The 15,063-nt window shown below is 39.1% G+C and overlaps 2 protein-coding genes across 2 annotated transcripts in view; one reads left to right on the top strand and one right to left on the bottom strand.

The window, feature by feature from the left end:
- Positions 1–1,814: 1,814 nt before the first annotated feature.
- On the bottom strand, positions 1,815–5,690 carry LOC131429162 (uncharacterized). The gene has a single exon (XM_058593209.1). It carries the CDS (start codon positions 5,688–5,690, stop codon positions 1,815–1,817), a length of 3,876 nt encoding a protein of 1,291 aa, XP_058449192.1.
- A 3,584-nt stretch (positions 5,691–9,274) lies between these two features.
- Positions 9,275–15,063, top strand: part of LOC131428388 (protein naked cuticle homolog) — a 149,645-nt gene continuing 143,856 nt past the window's right edge. Inside the window, exon 1 of the mRNA XM_058592307.1 lies at positions 9,275–10,782. Coding sequence (XP_058448290.1) covers positions 10,719–10,782 — 64 coding nt within the window. The 5' untranslated portion in view covers positions 9,275–10,718. The remainder of the gene's footprint in view (positions 10,783–15,063) is intronic.

Here is a 15,063-nt window from a genome sequence, read left to right as displayed (position 1 = left end):
ATTCTATCCAATGTCCAATATCCAATATAAACTGGTTGTCACTCAGATCCAGATAAAATTCAATACCACCATATGGGACGCTGCGATCTGCCATTATCTGACTTCTATCTATATAATAGACTTCTGCCATCGTATTATTTCAGTTTCATCTCATTTTTTCATCAGCAGTTTTTGTTTTTGGTAAATTTTCGCCAATATGCTGCGGTTCGTCGCAAAACATGATCGATAGGAAACTGTGCCTCCGAAAAAAATTACCGATTTTGTATCTATATTGTTAATTAAAATCTTATGCTTATTCATTACGAAGCCATAAATGAACGTTCCCCATTAATATATGTTCAAATTTTCTCGCTTTGCAAAGTGGGTCGAAATTTTCGAAAGTGACAAAACCGAATGTTATTTTGTAATTAATAATTTTTTTAAACTATTTCAAATCTTTTTTTAATAGAAAGCAAATGCAACTTTCGTTACATCATTGGTTACACGGAATATATGGAAAATTTGAGCCTTGTGTTTTGACAACAATGGAGAGAGTGAGTGAAAGAACAGTATCGCCCACCGGTTGGGCGATCTTACGACGTTCGACCAAGGTTCTAGTTAGAGATGTCCTGCAGTACAAGCCACCCCTAAGTCTAGATTGAATTCTATAGTTTGTAGCACCTGCGTAACAAATACTACACGCTATAGACTTTGGAATGGGGCCCTTCGTCCAAGGGATGCAAGGTGGAAACCAACGAAGAGCTCCGGTGTTTCGGAAACGAATGTTTGCTGAATGAGGTTTGGATTTTGACTGTGTCTTTATTGATAATTTTTGGGTTTTTATATCTAAATTTCTTAAAGCCAATTATTTACAAATATATATAAGTACATTGAATATTTGAATGATTCCTTATGTTCCTACGTTGCGCCGCTTATGTTATTGAATATATATCAATATATCGCGGTGCGACAATGGCATCGGCATCGAGAATGTTGACTTAGCATAATTTGTCTGTTTTACTATGTGACCGACCGGACTCATCTCCGAGTGCAGTTGATGTAATTTGATTCTTCCTCGCGGTGTGCAGTAAGTACTAGTTGTATGAATTATTGCGGTCAAAGTTTCTTTTAATCATGAATGAACGAGTGTTACGGCAATAACAGCTGATTTTTGTTTTGGATTTAAGGTTTGCGTCGGCGACATACCGGGCCCCGTAAGTCTATCCAGTAGATCTTACAAGAACAAGCTGCCGACGCTTCATAGTTCATTGCTAGTCAATGTTCTCTTTGCGTACGAGTACCTTATAACTTAATTTTGCATTATTTGTTTACGCTTGTTTTAAGTTAAGTCTTCTATAGTGTGTTTCTGATTATCTACTTTGATTTTGCAACAACAGAATCTAAATATTGTTATACAAGCTTAAATTGTTTCATCGCTTATGGCTGTTATCTTCTTTGGTGGTCTTCTACGCGGAAAAGGGGTGGGTTTATTCGTCTGCTGCTTTTCTTATAGTAGATCGTACTGATAACTATAGCTGCGATGAGCACTGTTGATATAATTGCCAGGATACCCGTGAGGTTGTATATTGAGCTCTGGTCGTTCTTAGATGTTTTCTGCTGTTGATTGGGTGATTCGTGTGTAGTCAAAGGTTCTTCTGAAGTTTCCATTGGTTCAAGCAGGTTGATTGTTGAAGACGGCATTTCTTTTTGACTTTTGAAAAATATTTTTCTCTCTAATGACGTTCCACCAATACTAGCGTGTGTCATGCTGTATTTAGTTCTAAGCTCGCAGTCAGGATCTAGTACAACAATCGCCATTGGGTGTGTGACGCCTTTTAATTCGGTTCCGCAGCTTGATTTTCGTCTTTTGGCCAGACATCCCTCTCTTTCTTCAGAAAGGCCGGCCCCGTGTACCATATAGACTCTCTTGCGATATAGTTATCTCGTGTTGCTTCATCTGCTGGATTTTGTCCCGACGGTACCCATCTCCACTGAGAAATAGTCGTTTCATCAAGTATTTCGCTTATACGATTAGCTACGAAGATTTTATATTTCCGATGGTCGCTACGTATCCAGGAAAGTACGGTCTTGCTATCTGACCACATTGTTACGTTTGAGATTTTTATTCGTAATTCTCGTTTTACCGTGGTGTCCAATCGTGTTCCCAGTACTGCAGCTTGAAGCTCGAGTTTGGGAATTGTCATTACCTTATTTGGCGCAACCCTTGTTTTTGCTGCTATTAAGCTAACTTGGTGTCCATGCGTAGTTTCTGCGTACAAATATACTGTTGCCGAAAAAGCCTGTTCTGAAGCATCGACAAAAGCATGTAGCTCGTATAGCTTTGCGTTCAGTTTGTTTGTAAAGTAACACCTTGGGATATTTAACGTGGTTATGGTGGACAGTTTTTCTATCCAAACTCTCCAAGTCTCCATCAGTTTGGTTGATATTTTATCATCCCAATCAGAGCCTTCTTTCCAAATTTGTTGCATAATTATCTTTCCTCCGATCGTAATATGTGCGATAAGGCCTAGAGGGTCGAAGATTTTAGCTATTCTTGAGAGGACTTCTCTTTTCGTTGGAATAACTTCAGGGTCGAATTGTTCCAATCGGTACCCAATTGTATCCCGAGTTGTATCCCAGTATACACCTAGGACTTTTTCAGATGCTACGTTCTTTTCGGTGAATTCCTTTGTTGTTGTTTTGTTTGCAATGTTTTTTGCTGGTAGAAAATTAAGTACTGTTGTGTTGTTTGATATGATGTTTCTCATCATGAAATGTGCGACTTCGTGAATTTTAATCACTTCGAATGTGACTGCAGTAGCTTCTTCTATTGTCGAAAAGCTATCCAAGTAGTCATCAACGTAATGCTGCTTTATTATAGCGTTTGCTGCCTTTGGTTCACATTCCTTGAAATTTTCTGCATTTTTATTTTTTACTGCCTGTGCGCATGCCGGTGAGCAAGTCGCACCAAATGTCATTACTTGCATTACGTAATGTGCCATAGGTTTTCGGTTATCTCCATCTCGCCATAGAAATCGTTGAGCGTCTTGGTCTTCTTTCCGTATCTTAACTTGTGAAAACATTTCTTGTATATCTCCAGCTACTGCATATTTCCCTTCTCGGAATCTTAGTAGGATTCCGAACAGTGATGTCAAGTTGTCTGGACCAGACAGCAATTCCGTGTTTAGTGATACTCCCTGTACTTTTGCAGCGGCATCAAAGACGAGACGTGGTTTGAGTGGAGTTTTATTTGGATTCACGACCGCGAAGTGGGGTAAATAATACGTTTTCTCGCTACTTCGAGTAATTTCCTCTGGCGTGAGCATTCGAGCGTAGCCTTTCTTAACGTACTCCTGAATCTTTTCCTTATACCATTCAGAAAATTCAGGATCTTTTCGCATCTTTGCTTCAGTGTATTCTAGTCTTTTTAATGCTGCTTTAAAGCTTTCTGTTTTTGGCATAATAGTCCTTGTTTGCTTCCAAAGCAGACCGATCTCATATTGATAACCATTATATTTCATTGTTTGCTGAATAATTTGGTTGGCCAACTTGTCTTCGGTACTTATGTGATTGTGATGAGTGACTTTGACACCGAATTCTTCGGTTGAAAAATATTTCTGTATTTCCTCACGGAGAGCATCTTGTTCCTCAATAACGCATGAATATGTGTCCTGTTGATGTCTAGAGTTTGTCCGGCCGTATATTACCCAGCCGATGGGAGTTTTGGCCGCGACTGGTCCGATTTCATTTATACGTTGTTTCGTTGCCGTTAGCAGTCGTGGATGATCAAGTCCAATTAATAACGTTGGTTCGGCATTGACATACCCTTGTATCGGAATATTTTTGAGGTGTGTGTATTTTTCTTTAATTTCATTATACTCGAGTGTTTGGCGTGGTAGTGATAATTTACTTACTGTACGTACACTCTCCATTTGATACCGATTTTTGTTGGTACCGGATATTTTGAAACAAACACTTCGACTTTGGTTGTCCTCATGTATTGAGTCATTGGTCCATTTAATACTCAAGGGGGATATTGGTCCTTCTAGACCTAACTCATTAGCAACCTTATCCAGAATGAGACTGTTCGAAGATCCATGATCCAGGAAAGCGAATGTATCTAACTGTTTGCCTTGTGCGTGAATAGTTACAGGAAGGATTTGGTAATACACCTTGTTTTTCCTGACGGTATGTATATTCGTGCGTGTGGTTTCTTTATCTTGTTTATTGGAAGTATCTGGTGAGGTGGATGCTGCACTTGTTTCCTCAACGTCCTTCTTTTCAATGGTTTTCTTGGGATCTTTGGAGTTATTAAACGATTCATTTTTAGTTTTTATTTTGGTGTCATTTTTCGGGGAGGTTGTGCTCTCGTCGCTATTTCTTGTACGTAAATGGAGGAATGTATGATGGCGTGCCATACATCCTTGTGTTCTACAGTTTGGCTTAGTCTCACAATTTTTGGATGAGTGTCTTAGTCGTAGACAATTGAAACATATGCGTTTCTCAAGAGCTAATGCGCGTCTCTTTTCTGTATTCATGTTTCTGAATTCCTGACATGATGTTAGCCAATGTTGTTGATTACAACAGAGGCATTTTACTGGAGGTTTGCTTTTACCTTCAGTATGTAGATTTATCCTTGATTTTTCATTTTTTGGATATTCCTTTTCTGATTGACAAACCCTTTGTGCGACAAGGAGTGTCGCTCTCTTTTGTTGTGGTTTAAGGAATTCGTGTACATCCTTCAGCGTTAGTTTTTGTCTTGGCTGCCCGTTCGCAGGAGTCATGGCTTCGATTTCCTTGTCCGCCCATTGCTCTCTTAGGTTGAGCGGCAGACGACATATGATTTCTGCTATTTGTAATGGATTAGCAAGATAATCTTCACACTGTATTATCGACATATTTGAAACTAAATTGCCGAGTGTGACTACAAAGTCTACCATTGTTTGAGGGTTTTCCATACGTGGGTTTCGTAATTTTGTCAGATCCTTCCACAGTTCGTTGAATATCGCTAGTGGCTGTCCATATATACTGTCCAATGTTTCGATAACTTGTTTCTCGTTTCCCGGGTCCATTAACAATGCATTAATGTGTACTTTAACAGATTTATCGAGACTCGCCATAAGTCTATTGATGTTATCCATATTACTGAATTGTCCTTCTCGTTTACTTTGTTCATAGAGTCGTTTAAAATTTGGCCAATCCTTATAATTACCGTTAAATTGTGGAAGCTGCGTTGCTGTTTGTCTTCTTAGTAGATTTGTAATTTCATCTGGTAGTTTTATTGTGGAAGCCGTGGAAGTGCTAACAATTTCGGGATCATTCTTAATTTGATGAATTTTGTTTGCCATTTCAAGCATGGCCTTTTGGAAAGCCTCGTCACGTATCTTTTGGCTTTCCAGCTGCGCCTCAAATTGACGCCGTAGCAGTTCAACCGTATCAACTGGGCTGCGTTCTTTGGACTTACTTCTCGTGGTTGTCCGTTTATATTCTTCCAGCTCCTTCTTCAGAAGCTGGATTTCCTTTATTTCTTCCTTACACCTTGGACAGTGCCAAGATTCCTTTACCGTAGGCTTTTTTTCTAGTTTGGCGCATGCCATGTGGAACCAATTCCAACATTTCGTGCATTCCACCATCCATTCGTCCGCACTGTCCTTGTCCTGGCACAGGCGGCAGTTCCCGTTGGGATTGTTCACGTACGATGTGGAGGCCATATCTACGATGCTTCCTTCTGGTACGAATTGCGTGATATATCACCTGGTTGTGATATTGTACTGACAGACGTCAAACACTCACTCACTTGTGTATTAGCTATGAATACACTCTTTTTCGTTACAACACGTTTATTTGTCCGCTATGAGCTACGGACACGCTTGAACTTTTATTTCGTTCCTTTTAACGTCGCGAAACTTGAGGATAAATCCTCTCTGGAGCCACCATATATCGCCCACCGGTTGGGCGATCTTACGACGTTCGACCAAGGTTCTAGTTAGAGATGTCCTGCAGTACAAGCCACCTCTAAGTCTAGATTGAATTCTATAGTTTGTAGCACCTGCGTAACAAATACTACACGCTATAGACTTTGGAATGGGGCCCTTCGTCCAAGGGATGCAAGGTGGAAACCAACGAAGAGCTCCGGTGTTTCGGAAACGAATGTTTGCTGAATGAGGTTTGGATTTTGACTGTGTCTTTATTGATAATTTTTGGGTTTTTATATCTAAATTTCTTAAAGCCAATTATTTACAAATATATATAAGTACATTGAATATTTGAATGATTCCTTATGTTCCTACGTTGCGCCGCTTATGTTATTGAATATATATCAATATATCGCGGTGCGACAATGGCATCGGCATCGAGAATGTTGACTTAGCATAATTTGTCTGTTTTACTATGTGACCGACCGGACTCAACTCCGAGTGCAGTTGATGTAATTTGATTCTTCCTCGCGGTGTGCAGTAAGTACTAGTTGTATGAATTATTGCGGTCAAAGTTTCTTTAATCATGAATGAACGAGTGTTACGGCAATAACAGCTGATTTTTGTTTTGGATTTAAGGTTTGCGTCGGCGACAAACAGATTCAAAAAAAAAAAAAAAACAACTCAGAAGTAAGTAAAATGAGGGCAGTGAATGTTATAATCCATGCCGTAATCGGTTCTATGGAATCTGTGTTGAAACAGGGTTTTGTTTCGCAGTGATTTTTCGGAACTCGAAAACTAAGGGAGCTGCCTTGAGCGAGGAAAGTGGTACGTTTCAATGTGATATACTTTAATCAAATATAACTTTTATTAACGATTCGCGTGACGCAACCTGGAGTATCATCCCAAGCAACCAAAAGTACCACAATTACTGAATTCAGCACCTTGATGCTTAAAAGTACACACGGAACCTTTGAGAACTTGAAAGTGCAGAACTAGTTCCGCGTACATTTTCTTACTGTTCAAGAAAACACGTCTTTATATTTGACAGCTGTGAAGTACAGTACAAGTTTCGCATGAACTTTCTCGGTGCTTAAGAGTATGCGTGGAAATTTTGGTAACTTGAAAATTCAGAACAAGTTCCGAGTTTTTTCGCTGCCCTGAATCTGAACAAGGAGAAGCTGCTTAAAAATTTGTCCGGTTGCATCACGCAAACTTTTGGATAATTACTTACACAAAACACTGTTTTAATCCATCTAGTAGTGTGATGACGCTTTTTTTATATTACTCACATTCTTATATAATTTTCTTTACTTCTTGAAAGAAAACGAAAAAGTTTGTTTCTGCATCAACTAGTACAATCTATAAAATAAAACAGTTCCACTATTTAGGTGCTTCTGAAATCGGAAACCAGGTTAGTCGGATTCGCTACGTTGGTGAAAATTGGTCAAGCCATTTTCGGAAAAAGTTAGTATTTTAGTATCAATTTGGAGTACATGGCCACTATTTCTGGTGCTTCTAGAATTAGAAACCGGGAACCAAAATAGCAGGCCATCTACTGACAATGACTATCGGACGGAATAGTTTTGACACAATTTTAGATTTTTTAAATATTTTTTGCTTCGCCGCTTTGAGCGACGGTATAAAATTTTTATCATTCTTCCCCCTGTAAATTCAGGAGTTTTGTATTACTACCATAAGACCATTCATTTGAACCTTAGTTTGTTAGAATCGGTCACGCCATCTCTGAGGAAAGTGACTAAGTAGTTTGAAATTAATTTTTAAACAAAATTCAGGAACTTTGTGTGGGACTACAACGCCTTTCATTTGAAGCTAAGTTCGTTAAATTCGGTTTAGTCATCTCTGATAAAATTGAATAGACAAAAATGTTTATTTCTTCATTTGAAAGGCAAAACGGGCTGCTTAGAATGCTATTCAAGTACTTCGTAAGCAGCTTAAGCCTAATCAGTCCCTTTTAACTGAACTTCTGATTAGTGAGGAACTTCCCCATTCATCTAATTAGCAATAGTCAACACTTGTTGAGTTTTTCTTTGGCGCAGTAAAATGTCGATTCCCAACAATTGACGTATATTCGAATATATGTGTATGTGTGCAGTTAACAGCGCGATCAAGATCTCAGGGACGGCTGTGCCATTTTTTGTCAAACTAGTCGTGAATGAAATGTTTTCTCGTCAGCCAGATTGCTACTTCATGTTTTTGAGATCTGATGTTTACTTTTTTCACTATACAAAGTTTCAGCCAAACATTTTTTTCACATTATTTGTCACAATTGGCTTTGAATACTCAATTCAAAAATGTCGACACAATTGGACATTGAACATAGGAAAAATATTCAAATGTGGAATAATAAAAATGGTATCGTCTCTCTACTAGGTGGATTAAGAACGTTTTTTTAATATTTTCGTCTCCTCTATCAATCCTTAACGTGCGGACAACTTATATAAAACCCTTCCAGAGATACAGTTGGATCCTAAACCTTCCTGAATATCCTTGTAGCCTTTGCACTTCAACAATGTTCCATATGGTTATTCAAGGCTTTTGTTAATTCGAACCATTTTCTGAAAAATGCACCTAACTATTTTTATTCCAGCTACGTTTTGTCTCCAACTCAATTTAGTGCAATCGCTTCGGAGTTATCGTTAACTAATGATGACTCACTAAAGTAAATATAACGTCTGCTTAGCGGGTTAGGTTAAACTACTAAGTTTACTTTAGTAGTTCAATTTGAACTGCAATGCCCGGATGTGTCGAAGACGAAACGTAACAAGAATCGTCAATGTATTATTCGGATCCTTTAAATATTCAGATTTTTTTCACATGAATTGCTAAATGGATGAAACAGTGTCAATCGAGCGTGGGGATTAAAAACAGTTATCACTGAAACAGTATCGTTTCAATATTCCGCTCGTTTTCAGAAATTGACAACACTAACTCTCGGTTTATCGGTTCAAAACAAACATGGAAACTCTCCACTATGAACGAAAGCTGGCCATCTAGTACTACACTGTTCGTCTTTTCCCATTCATAGCGTTCTGTAAAACAACTACATCCAATCGGAAAGTACAAATATCAAAAACAACAACAACAACAACATCGGCAGAACCACAGAGCCGAGTCTTCGCATCGTAGGTACACACGAACGCAGCATAACTTCCCAATCACGTCTCTGTGTGTGGACATAAATACTATGTTGCTTCATTCACACATGGGCCGAAATCATGGCACGAGTAATGTTTTTGTGGTCGTGGAAACTCGGCGCTCGTTTCGTCGTGTTGGTGTTACATTGCAGTTCAGTTGCTCTAGCTCCATTCCATAGCGGGGTGTATTCGTTCCTGTCGCTTACCGTCAGTATCATTTCAACTACCCACTTGTTCGGACTGTGCTTAGCATTGCTGTACGCGTGTATTTTGTGTATATTTCAATGGGGATAGGGAGATGTAAGATTTCTCTCTCGAATCAAGGATCACAGCGAACGGAATCAAGGATTAAACTATGTGAAGTGTGTTTTGTTGTGTATATTCGGAACGCCTGAACTGGACATGAGTAATTTTGAATCAAAATAAGGCGAAATCGACGGATTGAGGAAAAAAGTCGCCCCAGAAATAACTGTTTTGTTTGAACATTCGTCGGTGTTTTGGTATTCAAGTGAAGAACCTTTTGATAGATTACTATGGTAGAACTGGGATAAAGTGGAAATTCGGCCAAATGGTCAACAAAGCACCGTAGATTGAACGCGCCTCCATTAATGTTATGCCTGGACTATTTGGTGTGGAAATTGACAGCTACGTGAACCCGAGGTCTGCGCACACCGATGCCATTTTAATGCAACGGGGTATGAGAAGGTGTGTGTTTACTGAAATCTCTATTCAAGCTCGTGTATAACGTGGAGCCAAGAAACACCGAAGACGATGGTTGTGCTTTTGTTGTTGCTGTTGTAGACGTCGTAGGCCGTCGCGTCGGAAAACAGAGACGACCCAGCGAGGTATCGCGGAGGCAACACAAACAAAAAGTTGTAAAAATTTCTCTGAATTAATAAGAGGCATAGGAATTGAGAGGATAGTGACGCAGGGTGCGTTGAAACGCAAGAGAAGAATAATATTTGTCGGTGTGGCTTTTTTGTCGGTGCCTACGGATAAGGAGGCAAAATATTTTACTTTTCTCTGAACGCGGAGATCTTTACGGGTTGCCTGTCTTCTACTTTTCGGGAACGGAGAGTGAAATAACAAATTCTTCATAGACAGCTATTCAACCGCGCGTTCTCCTGGCACCCCGAACCCTGGGACACATCCAATGGAATCGATATCACGCGGGGAATTGTAGTAAATAGTTTGGAGAATTCAAAACATATATATCGGGAATTTCGGTGTGTTGTTGAGTTTCGAGCGGTGTTCTCCGTTTTGGAGGTTGCACAGCTAAAAATGAGACGAAATAAATCTTCCTTCTGCGTTACCTGGGTAGGGAAGTGATGGAAATGGCAATAAGCGAAAGCGTAGATCGGTGTGCTTGCGTGCGTATTTTGAAGCGAAAAGTGGTGTTTTGATAAAAAATGGTATAGGTGAAAATTAAGGATATGTGAGAGAAAAAACGCGAGCAGAAGTGTTTCGAAAAGTAGAAATAAATAAATATACGCACTCCGAGGAAATTTGATAAAAGCAACGATGATCATCTCCCGTTAGAAAATGTGTGACGAATTGAAAATTGTGTTCTATTGAGCACGAAACTCTAGACGTGCCGAAGCTTTTAACTGGCAAAGTTTTCCACTGGCTGATAACGAGCCGAAGAACGTAAGCAGAGAAGGTGAACATGGCTGGTAACATCGTGAAATGGTGGAAACATAAGATTCTTGGCGGCTACAAACAGTTTACAGGTGGGTCTACCAAACTATTCGAGCGTTCAACTATTGTTAATTTGTTGATTAGATTCAACGCGGTTCTTATATCATCACTTGATCAGACATTGCCTATCGACAACGATCAACATGTTATCAGAATTGAAATGTAAGGAGGTGGCCGGTTAACTCTTAATTCCGCTTGAATGCTCTCTTCGGAAGTGTCTGTCCTTAATTCTATTAGTAACATGGGACTTCTGACTCTTCCCATCCAGGGTACCATAACTTTCAGTGAATTTGGAAGTCGAATTCAGGAAAGAAATAGCTTGAAAAACGAATTACATCAGATAACCTATTCAGAGGAAGTATAAACGCATATAAATTGAACAATCCATAACACCAAAAGCGCCTCTGGTGAGAAATGGGTGCGTAAATGTTTCAAAACTGTGTGTAGAAAGTTACCGACGCATTTCAAACAACCACAGTATGTATTGGAAAAAAAGTACACCCACTTCTCACTAGAAGCAGTGCTGTCAGTGTCTCCGTACAATGGAAAATCTAGGTTTACTTCATTTAAAAAAAGGTAACCAGTTATGTCAGCAGACCATTTCGAAGGAACTTTGCGACATCCTAAACTTTCTTTAAATTATCATACTGCGAGATAAAACTACAATAAGAGCAAAAACTCAGAAAGTTGATGAAAATTTCACAACACTATAAAGCGTCTGGTAATATGAAGATAAAATGTAAATAATTTGTGTTGTTTTTCGGTTCTCAAGCCATGGGATCAGAAATACAGTTCAATTCTTCAGTTGCCGGATGCCACACAATCTTTATACTAGCTTTGATTGTAGAACATATCACTTCTTCGTGTTGCGAAATTGTAATATTTTAGAACTTCAATTTCACTCGTTGAATTCTAGTATGTTAAAATTTTGTTTTGCACCGAACATGCTATGATGGGAAAAACTAGACCCACCCTACTTCCACCTACACCGAGCTGTGTACCTATGCTGTGTTAGTATGGGTGTGAGCGATCGCAAGTTCCATGCTTATTGCTTTGCCTATTTCAACCTAACATACATTGCAGCATAGCATACAAGTTTCTACGCCCTGATGAGTCGTTAAGTTGCTTTGAGATTCTACCGGGAAACATTTATCCGACGACTAAGGTTTGTCAGGCCCTTAAAACGAACGATTTTGCGTTCCAACCGGAGTAGCAAGAATCAAGGAATGGCTTTTTATAATGGCTGAAGCAGCGTCCTGCACACTCCACACAGCTGTGATTATCTCCAGACAGTTATTGCTGAATCCCTATCTTTTTTATTCCAAGGGTGAGGGACATGTGCCAATCGTTTGGAACAACGATATTTCGCAAGTACATACCAACTGGGAACGTTCCTTCGAGCTGCCGCTCCTTTTACGACATCCAACCTACCACCAATCCTCGACAATCGCGGCAATTCACCCTACCTTCAAGACAAAAGCGTGCTCGATTGCCGCCACGACCGCTTTGAGCTCAACTGGAATAAAAATGAGTGAAAAGGTATTAAATGCAGTTCACACAGCAGTTTTCGGAATCCCCCTGTTATTTAATACATTGTCATTTCTCGTTTCTCATTAAGCGCTTGTTGATGCTATGGCAACCTCAACGCGTATCATTGTAGCTTGTCCATTAATAACTCTGCGGAACGGTTCATTTTACCCCAACTTTCTCGAGCGAGAGGTAAGTTCTTGTTTCTTTCGCCGCCATCATCGCGCTTCTGCTTTGTGGTTCCGTTCTTGAGTCGTTCTGGTTGAATGAGGTTGAATGCGGCATACGGTGAAACTCTAAGGAAAGACGATTGTATAGTACAAGAGCTCACTTTCCGATATTGTATGTTATGTTTCTTTATGCTCTGCGACGTGCCACGCGGTTATATCGCTTATTTCGATGTTTTTAAAGAGATTCGTTCTGTTTTCTTTTTTTTTCCGAAACGTCATATCTACGAATAAGAAGCTCTCCTTGTTTACTTTCGCTTCCGTTAAAATTGCGATTGTTTCTACGTTTGTTCATGAATACTGAAGCCCCGCAAAATAATCTATCGATTTGTTTCATGAGCCATGAATGTAAAGCCGGCGAACGACCAAAATTAGGTTAAAGCCGGGTATAAATAAACGATATAAAAAAAAAAAAAAAAACGAATGTAATTTTGTATGCACTATCTCCAAATCGCTGTAACTTGGAAATTATTATTGATACAAAAAATATGTCTAAGATGCAGTTGTAAGAAATCGATAGAGAAAATATATATTTTTTCACGAATTTGAAAAGTAACCGAAAAAATGAAATTTTAAATAAAATCACATTCTACTGATCAAAAGCACTAAGTCATCTTTCTCCTAGAAGTAGTCGTTCTCGAAACACGAAATTCAAAGAACTCTGAATGTTGCTAAATTACGCAGTTTTATAAGCTATAGAAAATAGTACTTTTATTAAGAATAGCTGTTTTTGAGTGTAAAGCATAGCTTTTGACTTGCTCAATTTACCAAAATCTGAGTCTAAACTTATCCAGAATGACTACTTCTAGTAGAAAGTTTACTATGAGCAGATTTATAATTTTTCTTAGAGTGTCCCACCCATTTTCTTCAATTTCTTTTTGGATACAATTTTTGTATAATTAACAGTTTTCGAGCTACACCGATTCGAAGATTGTATGTAGAAATACATTCACACTTTTCTATAATCAGTCTTGAATCGAACTGGTGCAAAACTAATGGTTTACCATACTAAAAACGTGTGCAACGATTCATCCGAATCGGAGTATTTGAGGAATTCAAGATAAACCGTTGAAACAAAATTTAAGGGTGGAGGGGGGGTGGGGGGGTGTTCTAAACGATGAAAAAAATCATCATTTTTGCGATTTTTTTCCAGAATTATTGTTCAATAAAATAAATTCAAATGTTTTGCATGATAAAAAGCACCATTCGAACAACATTTTGTAATTTTTTCATGGAACAATATTGAGAAATAAGTCGGTGAAGAGATATTTTTGAGGACGCTTCATAAAAATCATGATTTGCGGTATCCACTGTATCTCAGCGCAGACTAATCAGAAGTGAACAAATGAACGCAGCATAAGGAGTGTATCGAGAATAAGCTATCCACAAATTTTTCTTTTAGATTATGATGAAAAACGATATTTTATTCAAACTAAAAATGGATCCTTTATTGTACGAGGTTAAACTTGAGCATAATGAAAACCGGATGAAATTTAAGTTATTCCTTCACGAATTTTCGAACTTTTTCATCGAGTGCTCTTCATCAAGTTTCGGTTGCATCACATTTTTTGGACGCTTGAGCCCAAATTTTTGGAACTCCTGCATGTTCCCAGCTGCCGTACCAGTCTTCTTGAAGACCCTCTTCACGATTGCCCAGTAACGTTCGGTTGGTCGAAGCTGAGTACAATTTGGTGGATTGATATTTTTCTCAACGAAATTTATACCCTTTTCCGCAAGCCAATTGAGAATGGTTTTGGCATAGTAAGCCGACGCTAAATCCGGCCAAAACAGTGTAGATGTTCTATGCTTCTTATATAAAGGCAGCAATCTCTTCTGGAGACACTCAGATCGATAGATTTCTGCATTTATAGTTCCGGTAGTGTAAAAAATGGTTGACTTCAAACCACAGGAACATATTGCTCGCCATACCAGTATCTTTCGACCGAATTTCTCCACTTGAATCGATCTGTCCGCATCGCTCACATCCTTCCAAACGTAAAATATTGTGGACCTGGAAGGGTTTTTGAGTCCTCCTTTACATAGGTCTCATCGTCCATCAAAACACATGCATCGAGACACTATAAAAGACACGAATATAATTTCCGGGCCCTCGTTGCTGCTCGTTTCTTCTGTTCTACACTTTGTTTCGAGGTTTTCTGCTTCTTGTAGGTCTTCAGGTGATTTCGTCTCTTGATACGCTGGATCATTCCGACACTCGTTCCTGCTTTTTTGGTCAAATCACGTATTGATATTGATTTGTTCTTTGTGATTAGAGATACCACTTTCTGGTCCAGTTTCGGGTTGGAAGAATCGGGTTTTCTGCCTCTTCGTGGTAGCTCATCCAAAGAATAGTGTTCCCCAAACTTATTAATTATGGTTTTAACACTGGCATGATGAATTCCAAACTGCTTCGCCATTTTTCGCATAGGAATACCCTTCTCACTTAGCCATGTGTCCAGAACCCTAATTTTCACTTCCTATTCGATACGCGACATTTTGAAAAGGCAGAATTTCAACCGCACAAACAAGTAAACAAACGAAAGCTGACAGCCAAACGCA

Source organism: Malaya genurostris, chromosome 2, assembly GCF_030247185.1.
Source record: "Malaya genurostris strain Urasoe2022 chromosome 2, Malgen_1.1, whole genome shotgun sequence".
In the NCBI taxonomy this organism is placed as follows: Eukaryota; Metazoa; Arthropoda; class Insecta; order Diptera; family Culicidae; genus Malaya; species Malaya genurostris.
Note: the sequence above shows the minus strand (reverse complement) of the source record. Positions and strands in the feature narration are given on the sequence as shown.